Below are 19,457 nucleotides of genomic sequence, written 5' to 3'. Positions count from 1 at the left end.
TCCTTCAGGGGGGAAGGGAGGGATATAATTATAATTATACACACACACATACACATATGAAGCAAGCTATTCAGTACATCACGGCTACTTCCCAAGAGCGGTTGCCTTGAGGAGAATGGGGTAGTATCCAGCAATTGCTCCTCATGTGCCCAAGAAATCCTGTGGACCTGAGAGCCTATATGTGGCTGACTCTGTTTATTCCATAAGCTGGTAGTTCCTCACACTTACTTAGGCTGAGATGGCTCTGTGTGGGAATCTTTATCTTTAAGATAAGGCTTCAGCTGACACCTGCTCTAGGAAGTACAGGCCAGTCTTAAAGGCTATCCATGTTAACTTTCTGCCAAGTATTAGTTAGCCTTACAATTGTTTATTGTAATGGTTGATACTGAATTTCTGTCTAATTATTATTATTTGTTGACATTTAATTTTATGGTGTGCTACTGTATTCTAATGGGTTATTGAATATTGCCTTATTGTTTATTTCATAGTTATGTTTCTATGATTCTTTGTATTGGATCAAATTTCTATAATGTGTGTATATATTTTTTCCTGCTTGTAGATTGCCTTCTGTATAGTATATATAGAAAGACAGTATACAAATTAAAAGTGGGGGAGGGGAGGAAAGGAAGAAAGGAAGTCTTTCACTTTGGTGAGAAACTGGCATGTCATCCAAACAAAGATGTTGCTGATGTAACCCCCTAGAGCAGCCTTTCTCAACCTGTGGGTCCCCAATGTTGCTGAACTACAACTCCCATCATCCCTAGCTAGCAAGGCCAGAGCTCAGGGATGATGGGAGTCGTAGTCCAACAACATCTGGGGACCCACAGGTTGAGAACCGCTGCCCTAGAGTATGAAGTAGCCTTTTACACTGGTGGGAACCCCAAATACCAGAATTGGTGGTTAATGCCTTAATTAGTCATATCAACATAACAAAAAACATATAAGGTAATTAGGCTGACCCCAATGCTGGCATGAGGGTTGCATCTTGGCTGCCATGAGTCTGTACCTGTTGCCATATGGATGGAGTTCTCCAGGCAACACAAAGGAGAATGGCATCATTGGCCTATGTTCTTTAATAAAATCTGCTTAATTGCAGATCTGGTGTTATAGACTGCCTACCTGAATTCTAAAGTACCACCGCCCTTTGGCAATACATAGAGCTGTCCCTGAAAGGATGAGAGAGAGAGAGAGAGAGAGAGAGAGAGAGAGAGGTGTCAAGGAGATAGAGGAGGGTGAGAGAGCAATAAGGGGATGTCAGGGACAGACAGGAGTCACAGCTGTAGAATTGGAAGGTACCCCAAGGGTCATCTAGTCCAATCCCGTACAATGCAGGAATCTATTGCCCAATGTGGGGTTCAAACCTGTGACCCTGAGATTAAGAGTCTCATTTGCTACTGAGTTAGCTATCCCAAATCGGAGGGGTGGCAGAGTTAGAAAGAGAAAGAGAGAGGAGGGGAGAAGCAGATGATCCTTCCTATTTTTATTTCAGCCCCCACTCACAGCTGGCTTCGGCACCACCCACTAGCCTGCAGCCCCATACAGATTGCCCTTCAGAGAATGCATCCTCTGGGTGGGGGGAATCCCACCCCCGATCTAAGGTTCTTAAGACCACAGCAAATTGCTGGATTGAAATGATCCATACAGCAAGCCAATGACAAGCTATTAAATGCAACTACAATTAAACTCCAGTCCCTTTTAAGTTAGCTATGCCTTTCAAAATGCAACCACCACAGCTTATGAAATGTGCACTCACTCACACACAAACATACACACATCACAGAACGCAAAAATGAGCCAGAGCACAGTTTTCTGCAGCTGAAGCATCCTAGCATTGACAGAATGAGGACGCGCTTCGCTTCTCCAGCTCGGAATTTTATAATAATACCTCGGGGGAGTCGCCGGCAAAGTTTGGCCAAAATATAATTAGTTTGCACATCTATTAGAGCCCGATAAAAGGTTTTAATTTGTGTGGAGATCTCCTGAATCTCAGATACTCTGTCCCCGGCTCTTCCTCTGCTGCCTCAGAGGCGGGCAAGCCAGGCAGAGGTACAGCGGTTTCTGTCTTTGTAGAAGGAATAAGGTTATTGTCCTGCAGCCATCTTTATTGCTAAAAAAGAATATGACAATGTGGAAAGACCAGGCTACTCCCATTCCTCCCTCCCTCTCATCACAAAACACACTCATGAACACACATGCACACACACAACTTTTTTCATGCCAGAAAACATAGCCCAGCAAACTCCAGCAGATTCCACTTTGGAGGCTAAATTAACATCTCAAGCAGAGTTTCCAAGCAAAGGGTCCCTGAGCAGAGCAGATAGGTAGAAGCTTGGGAGTTGGAATTTTTCATTCCTTTTTGCTCAAGGCACCCGGCACATGCCTCCTTCAATTGTGGTTCTTTGTTGGGGCGTGCAATTATCCCCAAAACACGACAGCTCAAGGCAATCCAAGTCACAGTAATTCCTTGTTCCACCCAAAGGCATACCGTGGAAATGAAAGAGACAGCCCTTGCTTCAAAGGCTGTGTGGCCTGAATTATCTAGGCATCATAGCTATTTAAATACTCTGTCTAACTGCTGGGTTCTTAAAGCACCAGTCAGAAAACTCAGAAAGGATTGTGCTCATAAACTTGTCCTTATAAGTCCTCCCTGTGCTCCCCACCCAGTAAATGGTCCACAGACACATTGGAATCAGGTCCATTGAGCTTCTCCAGTCAGTCTGCTGAGCCGTGCTGTCTTACAACATCATTGCTCCCACATCTTTCTCTTCTACTTGCAGTTGGTAGTTTCTGGGCACAGATAATGGGCATACATATGCACAAACATATTTAGTATTGGAAGGAACAGGTGCACAAGAGAGGAGACAGCTCTTGGAGGTTGTAACTCTGACTTAGTGGCTGCACTGGGGCACCCTACAATTGAGTCAAAATATACAGCAATCACCCTTGCTTCATCCCAAAGATGGTCATTCTCAGCTGTTAACGCTACATTACTGAATCTCTTGGGATCCAAAAGCGAGAGTTAATGCCACTGAAATTAGAGGTGCATTTTTTCCCCAGCGATGCTTTCAAGAACAGCATTTACAATAATGTTGCTCTGAAACACCAGAGAGGTTGTAGAGGCATGGGAATATACGTTCACATATGTTGGCAATGTAATGTCTTCAACAGGTTTAGGAAGCAACTCTTTGCTGAAATTAATGCAATCACACCTTGTAGTTTTGCACCTAGAACTAACTTAGCACTGTGAAGTACTTTTTGGAGAAGAACTTCAAGATATTGTGTACAAGTCTAGAAATGACACACCAGAAGAAGGGTCAGCAAGATGAAGAAAATATGGTCTTTCATTTTTATAGACAAATTTGTGGGCAAAAATAACTTAAGTCCTGTTATGACAGGATGGGGAACATATGGCCCTTGAGAGATGGTTGGACTCCATCACTCATTATAATGATAAACTGGCTCTGTGTCAGTCCAACCGAGTTTCAGTTGTTATATATATATATATTCCCCATGTGTTATTCTTTTTCTCTCCTATAAAAATATGTGGAAACCCATTATAATTTATTTGCTTGTCACTGCTTCACTAACCACTGCCCAGGGATGGAGGACTATCTTGGCTTTCCCCTTTGATACCTGGTTTAAGAAGATCTTATTTATAGCAATATCTGGAAAACGCACTCATTCTTTACGAGTTTCCAGGGGTAAAACCAAACCGACGGTCTATGCAGCTACATGGTAACCATTCATGACTTATGTCAGAAGACAAACTTACGACTTGCAAAGTTTGGTTTTATGTGGATCTGATTGCAGTCCAGGAATTATTATTGACCCCTCCATTGTTCGTCTGTGGAATCACGATCTTATTATTCAAAGCATCGTTATCTCTTGGCAACAACCATTTACCTGCTCTGCATCATTTTCTTTGTTAAGTTGGGACATCAAACAGCAAGCCGTTGTTCGTTTCTGCATCTTTCAAACATTTGTATTGTTATATGTAATGATAATGAAAAATTGCGTGGAATGTTTTCCTTTGCAATAAAAAGCATTATATATATATTTTTTAAAAAGGAATATTTTAAACAGGCTTGATATGGGGTTTCACTTTGCATCTTGCTCCCTTTATCCCTGCCTCATTCCTTCTAATGTATTTTTCCTAAACTCACTTGCTGTTCGAATGCAATGCAACAAGCTCAAAGCTCTTGAGAAGAAATGCTCCTGGGTTGCAAGGAGTGTGGAGTTTGGTGCAAAGAATCCCCTTGACATTGCCTGTGAGCCTCTCGCCACAGCTGCTGCCATGGAGACAGAAGACCTAGGCTCGGAATGACCTTTCCATTCCCCCACCACCACCACAAAGGGTTTTTGCTTGCCCTCCCTGATTAAGTGCACATCAGAAACCATGGCAGATTTACAGGTTAAAGCATGATTTAGTGGAGTGCACTGCAGTCAAATTAATGCGGGCTATAATATAGTTTACCTCATTAAACAATGCATGCCAAGATCCCGTCTGCTGTAAAACAATTGGTCTCCGAAGTCTAGTGTTCATCTTCCAGGGTTGCTGGGAGATAATAAATGGGTAATATCCCAGTGATAATGGTAATGGAGTCACGGCTCAGAGCTAATATTATGGCAAAGCAGTAATTATTTCAACAGTAAACAAGGAGACAGTTCAGCTGCCGGCAGGATTAGAGCCCGTTGAAATGCTTCAGTTAATTTAGCTGGATTCCAAGATGGTGGATTGGCTCTTCAAAGGAAGGTGAAGTTCTCATCTGCCGAGTGATGAAGCCAAGTCTCTCTCATTGACTGGCTTCCATGGGGCCAAGGCCATCCTTCCCACCCAAAATGCAATGGAACATCTTGGCATATGGGCCGCAGGCACCACAGAATGGGGAATGAGACAACATTTATGGAGATCTCTTCAAAGAGACAGGAACACCATGTCACCTAGATTAAAGGGCACCACAGAAGCTAGGTGGGATGAAATTGAAAACACACACACACAATGAACAATGAATGTGGGAGAGATAGCAAATGTATAGCAGCCCCAAAGTTTCACCTAAATTGAAATTTGAAGGTTCTTGCTCAGATGTGGTGGGCTGGGTGGGAACAGTGGAATTCCATGTGAGAAGAGGAGGGAGGAGCTTCATGGCCCTAGCATTTTTTTTCTCGCAACATGTAGCAAAGATAGGAGAGGTATACTAATAAAGTTAACAGCCACGTTTATTTTTCTATTTTGTAAAATGTACCATATATACCGCTTGACTGCAAAACAAACATGCAAACCTCAAAGCGGTTTACAGATTAAAGCAATGGCATTATCTCTGAAAATAAATAAATAAACCAGTTTTACAAAACACAATTGGAAACCTACAAAAATGAATAAAATCACTGATTTAAAAAAGCAGAATAAAACACATGCCAACATTTTGTGTGTCTGGATAGGCTTGCATAAACAAAAATGCTTTTAGCAGGCACCAATAAAAAACACACAAAGGTGCCCGCCTAATGTCAATAGGCAGGGAGTTTCAAAGTTTGGGTGCCGCCGCACTAAAAGGTTGATTCCTTACAAAGGCAGAATGGGCAGAATGTGGCACCTGAAACAATGCCAGTTCCTGAGATTAAAGCAGTCAAATGAATATATATGGGCTAAGGTGATCTCACAGGTCTCATATGTTTGTGTGAATTATTTACTCTTGCATATATTGTGTGAGAGAGAAACTTCTAAACCAGAATGAGCACTGAAACCCCATTTCTTTCACGGCTAATGTCTGACACCTAGATTTTGAAATTCCCCCCAAAAGCAAATTCTGTTCTATTTAAATGTGGCATATATAAAATGGGCACAGACCTGACAAGAGTAATAAAACTGTAAGTTATTAATACTACGGGAATGTTCTTCTTCAGATTAGGCAATTATGCAGCTTCCCTCTTTTTTTCCTTCCAGTATATTGCGGCTCCTCACATTCAGTACCTCTCTATTGCTTTAACCAAAAATGAAATGAAAACCTCTCTGTATTATCCTGCCCATCAATAATCGGATCCATCTGCAGACAATTCCCTCCAATCTTTCGCTGTCTATTTCCATGACTGTCTCAACGGAGCTCGTCATGCAGAACAGAATCACTGAATGTACTTCATGTGACAGGGAGCAGGAAAACTGCTGACTGTCAAGATTTTCCACATTTAGAAATGGAGTTTCCTGCAAAACCAGCCTGTTCCAAAAACTGCACTTTAAAGACTCCAACAAACTGGACTCTGTTTATCTAATGGAACTGGGGTTGGGAAGAGGGGAGGTATTCTGAGTCTCCATTTCTACCTACCACTAATATATTTATGCATGTGCAGTAATGGGCAGACATTTGGTCCGATCCAAAAATACCATATATATTTTTTCTCTATGACTCACTTTTCCCTCCTAAAAAGTAAGGGGAAATGTGTGTGCGTCTTATGGAGTGAATGCAGGCTGCGCAGCTATCCCAGAAGCCAGAACAGCAAGAGGGATCACTGCTTTCGCTGCGCAGCGATCCCTCTTGCTGTTCTGGCTTCTGAGATTCAGAATTCTTATGGTCTGGTGCATCTTATAGAGTGAAAAAGACGGTAGCTCTTCTTATGCGGCACCTCACAAAAACAGCTTGGGAAATCTTAGCACCGTGATCCCTTCCACCTATAATTATGTTTGTAGAGGCAATTCTGGTTCTGAGATGAGGCTAAGTAGGAAGGGAATTCTAGACCTAAATATGGTGGCTTTTAGTGCATACAGGAGTGAGGGTGCACAATTGCATTGTTAGATATTTTGGGGTATGGCTCTGTTAAGGAACAGGTGGCTACTATTTATTCAGGGCAGCCTTTTGCTTCCTCAAAGTAACACACCCAGACAACTGCTTGATTCTCAGAAAGATAAGAGAATTTTTTCAATTTTGGCTTCTTTTGTTTTCTCATTTTTCCAGCCTCAAGTCCAGTTCTCCACATTTCTGCAACAGTTTGCATTAAAAAAACAAAAAGTTTCTCGTGAAAATTTGCCAGCATTTTAGTGCAAATTTCTCTTAATACACAGGATTCTGGATGTGATTTAGTCCAATGTACACATTTTTGCAGAGAATGACTCCCAATATGATGAATTTTAAATGTTCTTTCTTATCACAAATGCATGCATTTATATGCATCTTTTTTCTCTTTGCAAGCATTAGGTACAAAAATGATAAATGCAAGTACCACATTCAGAGAAATCTGGAATTTGAAGGATACCTTCATTTCAGTTCACATATTGTTGCAAAATGTGCAGATTTAGGTAGGCATGCATTAAAATTCTGAACCAGATTTCTTCCTCTTCCCTATGTCGCTGCAAACAGCTCACGGGGACATTTTAACCAAGAGGCCTACACAAGGTCAATGGACATACACTTGCCAACAACACCATCACCTTGACAACACAGAAGATTCCAATGAAAGGGAAAGCAGTAACCATGGAAACAAGCGATTGCTTGTATCTGGATTTCCTTAACCAGACTCTAGTGACCTTATTCATGTAACTACAGTCAATATTGCAGGGTCAGAGAGGATGCAATATGCCAAAAAAGGGAAAAAAAACTTTCCTTAAGATAGTCCAGTGACTGATAACATGCACACCTGGTGGACCCCAAGCAGGCTTAAGTCATAGCACTTTATCAACAGTTGGTGAGATCCCCTCCCTATGACTCTCTCACACTTCCTGAACACTCACACCCATGCATAAGGGCTGGTAGTCTGGTAATAAGGAGGTGGTGAAGAAGTATTCCACAAACAGCTCAGAATGTACTTGAGCAACTTAGCTGCTAAAACAGAGGAGCCAGGGCAAAAACAACATCTTTACAGGACATTAGTAGTGGTATTAGTAGTAGTAGTATTAATAGAAGGAGGAGGAAGAATCATTCTTTAAAAAAAATAAAAATAGACTAGAATAGTTTCCAGGCTATTTACAATCAGAATAAAGGTAAAAGATAAAAACATAGCAAGAATATGCAATATGCTAGCAGAACATCAACCTCAAGAATCACATCACAACAACACAAGCAACATACAGTCACAATAATCCATCACAACACAACCAATGCCTGGGGAAAGAGGGAGGTCTTAATCTAGCGCTTAAAAAAGGGTTAGGGTCAGCTCCAGGCAGGCCTCGCTGGGGAGAACTTTCCACAGCCAGGGACCTCAGCCAAAAAGGGCCTTCTCTCATGCTGTCACCCTCCTGTCTTCCCTTGGAGGGGCTCACAGAGAAGGACTTCAAGAGATGGATGTAAGGTTTGGATAGGCCATGCTTTGCACATCACAAATCATGCAACTCAAATAAAGCAGGCATCCTAATGCATTCCATGCATAAGCCCCTATTTTGCCAAAGTCCTTCCTTCCTTTCTTCCTTGCTTCCTTCCTCCCTTGTAATATTTCTGCCTCCCACTGTCCTATTTCACAAGGCAAACCATGTTTACACAGTTTGCATTAAGGAGGCCTAAAGCAGCAAATCCAAAGGATAAGTCAACAACACGGACACAGCAGCAGACTGGAGCTCCTGAAATTTGCCTCAGGCTCATATGCTCTGGAGTGTTCCAGCCACACAAACATCCAGTTCGAGGTTGGTTTGGCTTGGAAACCACGGAAGCTGGAGAAACAGAGTTCAGGCTAGCAACTCTGTATACCCCTCCTTTACAGTGTGGCGAACTCTTCAGACCTCCTTTGTCATTAGTAGACTTGAAAGGTCTGTGGCTGAAACCAATTAATTATATAGCAGCTTTGAAACTGCTCTGAGCAAGTTTGCTCACTGGGACTGGCACAACCTGTGTGTGTGTGTATGTGCAAGAAGAGAGGAGAGAGGGTCAGTACACTGTGCAGAGAAATTGTGTGACTGCTTCCCACACACTGTTCTAATTCCTGGCCTTCGGCATGCCACTCTCCTTCTGCCCACTCAGCTGGCACTACAGCTGATGGGTCTCTTACCTGCCATTGGAATCATCTCAGCCCTACACAGGACTCCAAAAATACATGGCGGGCTCTCAGCTGCTGGGCTGAACCTGTCCCCGCCAGGTGCTAGCACAGCCCATCCCGGTACCCTCCATGCTTCGTAGCATTTGATGCCACAGCATCTGCCAGCTCTGGGGGCACACATTCTGTCAGCTGGAGCATTTGGGTCTGCAGTATCAATTAGTCAAAAACTTGCATCTTGACTGAGTCACAACTGCACTGAAAACTAATCCTGTGGCTGCAACTTTACATTTGGAGACTATCAACTGTTCCAGGAGCTGGACAGAAGAGAACTCCTACCGCAAGAGGAGCATACAAAGGACAGGGAGACAGACAGAACCCAAGGAATCTACCCATGCCTATGCTTCTTCATAAGCATTTGTTATGGATTTGGTGGTTTCTTCTCCCACTCTCTTCCCTTCTTGAAACATAAGAGGTTGGGAGCCCTTCAATGAAAACGATCAACAGCAGGCACGGGACAGACAAAGGATGCACTTCTTTGTATAATGTGAAATTAACCTAGAAATGTGATTGCAACAGAATGTTGCCATGGCCATTAGCTTAAGTGGTTTTTTAAAAAGATCAGAACAATCCAACGAACCACGGACCTATCAGTTCCAGTGGAGAAATGAGAGAAGCATGGCAATGTTGTGGGGGTGGGTATATATTTTCCTCCCCCTCCTGTATGCTTTGGCACTCCCAATAGCCCTCCCCTGATCTGCTTTTCATCTCATAAACAGAAAAGATAAAGGCACCTAAACGTTTTCTCCATTAGAAGCTAAGTATGGAGAATTGGCTAGGGATTAGCTGGGTGTTTATGGGTTTGCTAGGCAGAGCATCTCAGATATTTCTCTGGGGAGAAGGAAGAGAGCCTAAAAGGGGGCTGGAAGTGTTTTAATGGTTTAGTAGGAGAAACAGTGGCGTGTGGTGAATTTTTTCCATAAGGGAACAGTTAGGGCCAGAGGCGCCAGCTCGCAAGAGTGATGGGGGGATGCTGCATGCGTGAGTAGCACACCTTCCTCTTAAGCTGGGCAGAAGCATTCTGGACTTTGGGAAGGAGCTGCCAGAGACTCAGCTATACAGCTGCAAGAAAAACGTTTCAAATGTGTTGTAAAGAGCAATATACAAATGTGACACTAGATGGCGAAAGTGAGCTATGCAAAATTCAATGTATTTTTCAAAACGTTTTTTTAAAAAAGCATTTTCACAGCATTTTTTAATATGTGTGTAGATTCCACCCAGGCCTCTGACAGGATGCTGGAGATCCCCTGCCTCCTTCCCTAAGCTGTGTGGAAGGGCTCTTGGATCCTGTCAGAGCATTGTGCCCCCCTCCCTAAACCGGGCAGAAGCTTCCTGGGCTTTGGGAAGGAGGCACCAGGCTTCAATACTTTGGTAATCTAATTTATTGGGAACATTTAGGGAACTAACCTAGTCCCCCTAGTCCACTGGCCAGATGCCACCAAGGAGAAACAGCCATTCTAGGGGTTCATCCTTGCCCCACCGCTTTCCCCCAAGGTAACCCAATCTTTACCACTGAATTGGAACAAATATCAATTGGGTTTCCTCTAGACTGATATTTGCTCTGATTTATTGCTAAAGAGCAGGTCTTCCCAGGAAAATTGGCCAGGCAAGGACAAAGCTACTTGGACCTGTGCCTAGGAAGTGTGGGAGAAGTGGAAGTGAGGACAAGCCCTACGACCAATCAGTTTAATTAGAAACAAGCTTAAAGTGGAAGTTCTAAGTAACGTTCTTAATTCTTTCCATAAAGGGTTTCTGCCTGAAACATAGTATTGCAGCTAGTTGGAATAACCATTAAGCTTTAACCCTAATCAGATATCTTTAAATAAGATTATCATTTTGTTTACATTGTGCCTCATCCTTTTCAGGGCAGATGGGGCCTGAAACACATGCAGATAGTACATGGTGAACAAGGATTCAGAAATCAATTGCGCTACTTTTTGCCCAAGTGTTGGTAGCTTTTTTCAAGAGCTGAATTCCATTGTAGGGTAGTCTGTCGGAGGCTGCATGACCACAGTAAGCGGGTCTGAACTCATTGTTGGGTGGGGCTAGAGCAAATGTCGTTGCAAGCCGCCTATCTCTCACTTTCTCTTTCTCTCTTCTTCCCCACTTAGCAAACTGCTGGGGGCAGGAAAGAGATCACTCTTGCCAAAGGGAGTGCAGTTTGCCCTCATAGAAAATAGCATGCATGAAATGCAAAGCCATGGTTTGGAATCGCACAGTGAAAAATCAAAGGTCCTTACTGTTCCTGCAATGGCCTGCATGTGAGAAGGCAGGCGTGTGGTGGGCAGGGTTGCAGTTGGGCACATCTCTGGGAAGCCAACCTTTAAAATAATCTTTCTGATGATGGGATGGTGGGCAATTTATTTGGGTCCTGCAGTTTCGTCTCTACTGGTTCAGATGGAATTTGCTGGAGGAGGCAGTTTGTCTCCTGGGGACTGTAGGTTTTGCAGGACTCTGATGACAATTACATTGAATTGCTCGGCAAATGCATTGCAAAGGAAGGAAACATTTTGCCGTTCTCCCGGATGCCACCTCTGGATCCGGCAGGCTGAATGGGAAAAGAGAAGCCTGTGTCGACCGATCTTTGAGGGTGACCAGGCTGCTAATGCAGAGCATGTAATCTGGACATGAAATCTGGCGAAAGCTGCTCCAGTAAATTACCTAACCCTGCAGGTAATTTCTGATTAGCTTGCTCCTCTCCCCTTGATGCTTCGGCTGTTTCCATAGCAGCTAAATCCTAAGTAAAATGGAGACATCTGGTTCAAACTCAGGTAAAGCTCCCTTGGGGGAAAAAGGAACTGGCTGGTTGACAGCAGAGAAATAAAACATCCTTGCAGAAAAGTGAGCAGCAGCAGAAGCAACACCTGACAGCATCACAGGCCAGCTGGAGCGAAACCCCGTGGGTGGCAGACGGGGCCTTGAACTGTTGATGAGGGTGGCAGAGGTAACAGGAAGCAGGCAGAGGGCCTGATTGGAGTTAGATGGGTTGACACAACAATAAGATGGGTAGTAAGCATCCTGTAAAATTGCAACAGTCTAATCAAAACTCTTTGGGCTTCGGTGGTGGCTGGTGCCTGCTGGAATTGGTAGGGTGGAAGACAGGGAACCTGGCAGCAGGTGGCACCAGAGGCAACAGCAGGCACAGCCAGCTAATTCTAAATTTGTTCCGATCCTGCTGAATTTCACAACAACGAGACTGAGGAAAGGAAGTTGGCAGGCAGCAGCACACCCAGGACTTGTACGTAGGAATGCAGGCAGGCGGGGGTGATTGAGGTTGGGTGGGGTGCTGGGCTCCATTTACCCTAAATGTCCATGCTGCAGTATTTGGCTCCCTCTGAAATCCATGATGATGCCTCATCCAAGCAAGAACCTGCAGATTCACTCTGAAATTGGAGTTTAGGCAAAGATTGGTGGCAATTGTGTTGAAATCTATGCTTGTGGGTTATGTTGTTCAGACTTTGACCCAACACAGCTTTCTTTGGTCTTTATCCCTCCCTTGTTTGTGTACATGGGAGTTGGGACATGCCAAGCAGCCCTGCCAGGTGTCTGTACAGATACATCTACAGCAAGGGAAACCTCAGCATCAATACAACTCAGAACCATGACCACACATAGTTCCATGTTACATTGATGTATTTGCATGTCCCCCTGCATGTCACAGAACTGACCCAGCCATTAGTTAGGGTGATGTCACTGCTGAATTAAGAATAGAGAAAACATGACTAAGAAGCTTAAATCATATATATGACTGACAGCCTTCTTTGGAAGTTAAACCAGTGTCCAGACTTTAACATTCAAAAGCTTTACTTGCATATAGTTATAGATGAATTAAAACACAATATCTACAGTCACGTGCTCATCCAAACATAGGTTTACAGGCTTTTCTTCTAACTTCCAAACAACTTTATTTTCCTCTCTTTCCGGAGCTCAGCACTCAGCCTTCTGTATCTCAATTAGGCCATGCCTTGAAGCTCCTATAAGGGATTTTGACTTTTACCTTCTCCTGCAGTTTTGCTGTCTTTCTTTCAAGCAGAGAAGAAACACTCCAAATTTCTATTCAACTTAGCAGTGTTCACAGTGGATTCTAAAACACAGTCAACTTGTTTCACATAAAATGGATTCTCTCCTTCACTGGTCCCATGTGACCAACGTTAGCCAATCATGAGAACTACTAGAATTCGGTTACCAACCAATCAAATTTAAACACATAGTAATGCATATAAGCACTTACAATTTCAGTGAATTAAATTACTAAACAGCCACTGCTTCAAGAAGCAGAAACCTTTGAGGCAGCACCCTTGAGGGTGCCCTCCTGCTCCACAACTTCCGCTAACAGTGGAGAAGAGGCAAGATTGTGTCCATTATGGGTGAGATCTTGCCTGAAGTCAAGTGAGATTCAAGATCTCCTCCCAAATCAGTGTGATCTTACCAAAAATGAGCACCAATGGTGGTGTGGTTTCTCTGGTGGGGCACGCGGCCACAGAGCAGGCAGTGGAGGAGAAGGTGGCAGCAGCAGAAGGGATGGTGGCAGTGGTAGGACATGGCGGCACTTCCTGTTTTGCATCAAGCGGTGAAATGGGATGTGCTGCCCCCACTCCTTCACTACTGATGTTTACACTGCACATAGAGATGCCAGGGGTGGAGCTATACAATACATCCCTGTAACCAGTCAGAGCAGCATGAGAGCTAGAATGACTTGTGTGACAGTGTTTTTAATTCCTCCTTCCTGGACTCAGAACTGATTCAAACAAGCAGCAATAGGAGATGACACAGCCATTCTCACACTGTACCACCTCAGACTGGAAGCTGAGTGAATGCATGCATCAATATTCCTCAAGTTAAAACAAACAAACAAGCAAACCCCTTGTGTCTGGAAAGTGGGTGGATCAGAAAGAAGGCTAGGCTAAAATCCCCAACATTTTAACTTTTCATAGGCAGAAATCCCTTTTTCGTGGAGCAGCATTCAACCGCATGATATACCATAAGAAAATGGATGCTGTTCCTTCCACATATTTGAATCGGGCACATAAAGCCTTTGCACAGTGTGTGCCCTAGGCAACGTTCATCCATGTGGACAGTAGGCATTTCCAGGTTAGAGTGACTGTTTGCAGTTTGTTCTCAGTCATCATCATCATCATCATCATATCATCATCAAATGCAGAGCACCACGTGCAGTGCCAGATCTAAGATCCCCACCAAAGTATGACATGTCTGACAAGGGGAAGTCCCATCATCTATAACAGGGAGATACATCTTCTTAGAGTATCTTACCTTTGGGTGAGATATGTCTCCAAGTGATTGTAGGGTCCGGCCTGCCCATAGCTATGCAGGTGAGACTGACATTGCCACCTTCATTGATGGAGATGTCCGAAGAGATCTCAACAATTTTGGGAGGTACTGCAATGACAAACAAGAAGATATGAAAGTCAAGTCTCAGTTTCTGAAAGCTCTTACAAATAGACCATTCTTTGTGGGTCTCTGTACAACTAGGTTAAGGATGATCACCACCAAGCTGTGAACCTGATCTGGCTCTCAAAATAATTTAACTGCCCCCTGGAGGCCTCACGAAATTTCAGCTGAGGTGCAATAACCTTTTTTTGGCTCAAGTTTTCACCCATAATTCTTTCCAAAACATGTAACAGATATTGTTATTATTTGTTATTTCAACTTTCTATAAAGGTTGTATGCAATTTTCTGACCATGCCCAGGCATATGTGCTCAAAAAAATTACGAAGCTGTTATGTTTGCAGTAAGGATGGGTTTTAGTGTCAACCTACTAAAACTACACTTTCTAAAACAATATATGAACCAAAACACAGCTATCCTTCAAAATTTGCATTTCTCTGAATGTTGTGATGCAAATCTCTAGCAGTGTCCAGTTGCATGAGCACATTAGTGAAAGTAATATTAAAAATGCATTATATTGGGTCAATTTGTTTGCAAATTTGGGTATATTAGGCAAAATCACATTAAAAATATGCATATTGCAGAAAATGTGCAGTAAAATGCTGGTGGGTTTTCATGAGATTTTTTTTTAAAAATAAAGACCATTGCAAATTGATGCAGAAATTTGGCAAATTCAATTTAAGATTGGAAAATTGAGAAACTAGCAGATACCAAAGTTGTACCCTCCATCCCTAGGTGCCAGTGACTTTATGATGTAGTTGGACCATCCACAAGGGGACTTCTAGTCTCTTCTGAACAAAACCAATGTCTATAGAAGTTGGCAACAAAAATCATTATTCCTTGTGTGTATCTCCATGGGATAAAATATAATGAGGAATGAAATGTCTCATCACTTCCACAGGAGTCAGTGATGGCCACTAGATAGATTTAAGAGAGGATGAGAAATTCAAGGAAGATTGAATGGCTACTAGCCGTGATGGCTGTGCTCTCTCTCCTCAGTTGGAGGCAGCGTGGCTTCTGAATACCAGTTGCTGGAAACCACAGGAGGGGAGAGGGCTCTTGTGCTTGGGCCCTGCCTGCAGATTTCCCATTGGACTATCTGGTTGGCCACTGTGAGAACAGGATGCTGGACTAGAGGGGTCATTGTCCTGATGCAGCAGCCTTCTTCTGTTCTGTTCTCCTCCTCTCCTTTGGTGGCCTAAATTGCATTTCAGTGAAACTGATTTGGAACAGAATGGGATCAGACCCACGCTTCTTAAGAAAAGTATCCTACAGTGGTACTTCAGGTTACAGACGCTTCAGGTTACAGATTCCGCTAACCCAGAAATAGTACCTCGGGTTAAGAACTTTGCTTCAGGATGAGAACAAAAATTGTGCGGCGGCAGTGGGAGGCCCCATTAGCTAAAGTGGTACCTCAAGTTAAGAACAGTTTCAGGTTAAGAACAGACTTCCAGAACGAATTAAATTCTTAACCTGAGGTACCACTGTACTTTAGTTTATATGTGTATTAATTAAGACACAAACTCTCTGTATGATATCTGTGCACCCCTTGTTGCACATACACGGAAAAAGTTGTAGCCAAGCAAGGTTGCCAAGCAACAATCCGAAACAGCAATTGAAACATAGTATGCAAAACTATTGGCCAAATAACTAATTAATCAAAAGAGCACTGGGCAGAAACAAAGAATGGGAAACCAGCAAAGACATTCAATAAAAGGGGAACTCAGCATAAGAACCCAAAAGGAAAAGACACTCTGTTCTCAGAGAGTGCCAAAACTGTACTGCTTTTGTCTGGACACTGGAGTCTTGAGCACTATGGAAAAAGTGCCTGGAAAGAACTGCCCTCCTGTTCCCATTTAGTCTGGAGGACAGATGATTAAGAAGTGGTCCAATAGGCATCTTCACATATTTGAAGAGGAGTTACAAAAGTGATGGAGCAAATTTGCTTTTTGTGGCTCCAGGCAGTAAGACCCTAAGCAACAGGTTCAACTAACAAGGGAAGAAAGAACTTAGACAACACATTATAAATAACTTCCTGATGGCACAAGGTAGCTGTCAGTGCAACAGACTGCACTGGAAAGTGGTGGGCTCTCTGTCACTGGAGGTTTTTAAGCAGAGCCTGGATGACCAACTATCAGGGATGCTGCAGCAGTGGTCTGGATGACATTTGAAGCCCCTTGGAACTATAGGATTCAATGATCCCTTGTTATCTCAGATTTCTATGCCCAGTTTCATACATAGAAAGAAACCCTATGAAATCACAGGGTGGTGCTATTTCATATTTAATTTTATCTAACAAGATTTACATACCACTTACTTTTAAAAAAGTGATTGGCATATAATAATGTGAAATATTCATAAGGAAATACTGATAAAATTACAGGCTTTGAAAACCAGGAGATATCACAAACATGTCAAAATATACAGTACTTTTCTGTCTACAAGATGCCCCCATGTATAAGACACCCCCTATTTTGGGGGACTCAAATTTCAGAAAATGGGGGGAGATGGCACAGAGTTGTTGAGCTTGGATTGCCCAGGGTTGTTGAGCTTTTATTATGGGTTTGGGGTTTTTTTGCAAAATCGCACACCCGCCAAATCTGCCTCCTGTTTGTCCCATCATTGGCAGAAGCTGCCAATCACCCACCCAACTGCTGGAGCTTCCGCCAATCAACACCACCCATTGACGCAGCAACCAATAACAAGCACAATAGCCACTGACAGCCTCGGCAGCAACCAATCAAACATCCACCCTGTGCAATACCCATGTATAAGACGACTCCCACTTTTTAGCATGATTTTTAAACAAAAAAACATAGTCTTATACATGGAAAAGTACAGTAAATAGAACCAACAGGTTCTAAACCACAATTTATACGTTTGGGAAGGCCTTCCTAAAGAAACAACAGGTTTTTAAGAAAGTGTTGAAAATGGTCCAACAAAGGCACCTCCCAATATTAATCAGCACAATAAAAGGATCGATTCCCTGCAACTGTGAAGCAAATGTTATATGGCACTTGTAAGAGTGCCAGTTGCGCAGACCAAAGTGGCCAAGTGGGCACAAATGGGCTAAGGTGATCCATCAAGCAAACTGGTCTCAAGTTGCTGAGGACTTTATATAATAATAGCAACACCTTGGAATTGGCTGAGTAGCAAATCAGCAACCAGTACAGATTTCTGAGCGGGGGGGGGGGGGTCTGACAGAGCTTCACTCCTTTGAGGAATCATGCTGCAGCATTCTGCACTAACTGCATTTTCCGGAACCAATGCAAGGGAAACCCCACTTTAGATTGTACTGCAGTACTCCAGTTCTGAAATCACCAGTGCTTAACTAAAATGGTTTATTGTTTTATTGCTTTATTTATTTATGCATCTATATCCCACCTTTTTCTCCAAGGGTTCTCCACCTCCTCATTTAACCCCCATAAGAACCCTGTGAAGTAGGATAGGCTGAGAGGCAGGGACTGGTCCAAGGAACGTCATATCTGAGTGGGGATTCAAACCCAGGTCCTAGCCCAAAATTCTAACCACTACGCCACATTGGTTCTCCTGATCCAAGAATGGCTGCAGCTGTCATCATACCAGGTGACTGGTGTCTCAAAACACTGTGTACTCGCTTTCACAGTTATTTTGCACAAGATGAACGGGGGCTTTGAGCTGATATGATCAGGGCACCCATGGCTTTGGAAGCCTCTGCATGATGGAGCAAAAAATCCCTTTGCTGGTCCTGCTCTGAGGTCCACCCCTCTTTCCTTAGATTCCTCCTCCTCTAGGATTCCCTCCACGGTGTCTGGCGCAGACTCCAGCCTTTCCAAGTGAGCCGTCTGAGTGCAGAGGAACTGCAGTGGCCTTGCATACATTGCCTCTGACGTGCGTAGGTAAGTAATTTATTGATCCGTAAAGCACTTCGAGACGCTCAGGAAGGGATTATGTCATGCCAACGCTGCACGATAAAATAAAAAATGATGGACTTTTTGTGAACACGGGGGTGATTTAGGGTTTGTAGCTGGAAGTGTAGTTAAAGTACATTTTAAGTGGAAATCAAGGTAGGTAATGAATTACACCGCGTCCGGAAGGGCTGCTGGGAGTTCATTTTCCTGGCTTCTGAATCAAGAGCTAATATTCTAACTGTACACTAGAGGACAACAGAGGATTGAACACAAGCTAATGGAACAGGCCTTTGGCATTGGGTGAGGCAGGGAATGGGCCTGAATTTTCATCCAGGCATGGAGTTGTCCCAATGGCATGTTAGCCAAAGTAAGTCATTGAAGAAGACAAGTAAATGATAAAGCCGTTGTCTGAGTATAGTATAAAGGAACAGGTGCCATCAAACCATAAAGATGTCATTAGATTCACTAGGCAAAGAAGTGAGAGAAATCTGAACTGAAATGGTGCCTCAAGCGAAGTCTGCCAAGGCTGGTTCATGTGACAACCAAGTGATGTCAGTCTAATGTCTGCATATCTTATTCCAAACCATCTGGGTGGATCCAACCATGAGACGGATCTGACCCAGGTGGAGTGATGAGCAGATGAATGGACAGACAACTGCTGTCCTCTTGACTGTTTATGGCTGGATCTGTTTCCATTGAGCTCCTGCTCAATGTTACAATGAGATGTCAGCCAGTGTGGTGTAATGGTTAGAGCACTGGGCTACCTACCTCACAGGGATGTTGTAAGGATTAAATAAGAAGTGAGAGAACCATGTATGTCACCTTGAGCTCCTTGGAGAAAAAAGGTGGAGTATAAAGGAAAAAATGCAATAAATAATTGTCATAATTTGAATCTGAAGGAAATGATAAATTTATCATACAGATATTTGTATTATTATTATTTGTAGTAGAAACAATAGTAATAGTAATAATAATAATAATAAACACCCCATGATCCTTAGAGCCAAATGAAACTTTGAAGATATGGGCCCAGATGCAGTGTAATCTACTTCACCCTTCTCCAAAAAAAATCCATTCATGCTCTCAAAACCAATAGCAGTTGGTAGGGGTGGGGGTGGGGGATGACAACTTACTTTCACCTCCCATCACCAC

At 43.2% G+C, this 19,457-nt stretch overlaps 1 protein-coding gene across 9 annotated transcripts in view; it reads right to left on the bottom strand.

The window, feature by feature from the left end:
• The window catches only part of NTM (neurotrimin), an 813,345-nt gene that overhangs the window by 86,121 nt on the left and 707,767 nt on the right, over positions 1-19,457 (bottom strand). For all 9 annotated transcript variants that reach the window (XM_053367507.1, XM_053367508.1, XM_053367509.1 and 6 more), the window contains one exon: positions 14,281-14,406. In XM_053367507.1, the coding sequence (XP_053223482.1) occupies positions 14,281-14,406 (126 nt within the window). The remainder of the gene's footprint in view (positions 1-14,280; positions 14,407-19,457) is intronic.

This window comes from Podarcis raffonei, chromosome 15, assembly GCF_027172205.1.
Source record: "Podarcis raffonei isolate rPodRaf1 chromosome 15, rPodRaf1.pri, whole genome shotgun sequence".
Taxonomy (NCBI): Eukaryota; Metazoa; Chordata; class Lepidosauria; order Squamata; family Lacertidae; genus Podarcis; species Podarcis raffonei.
This window is presented reverse-complemented; position numbering and strand designations above follow the sequence as displayed.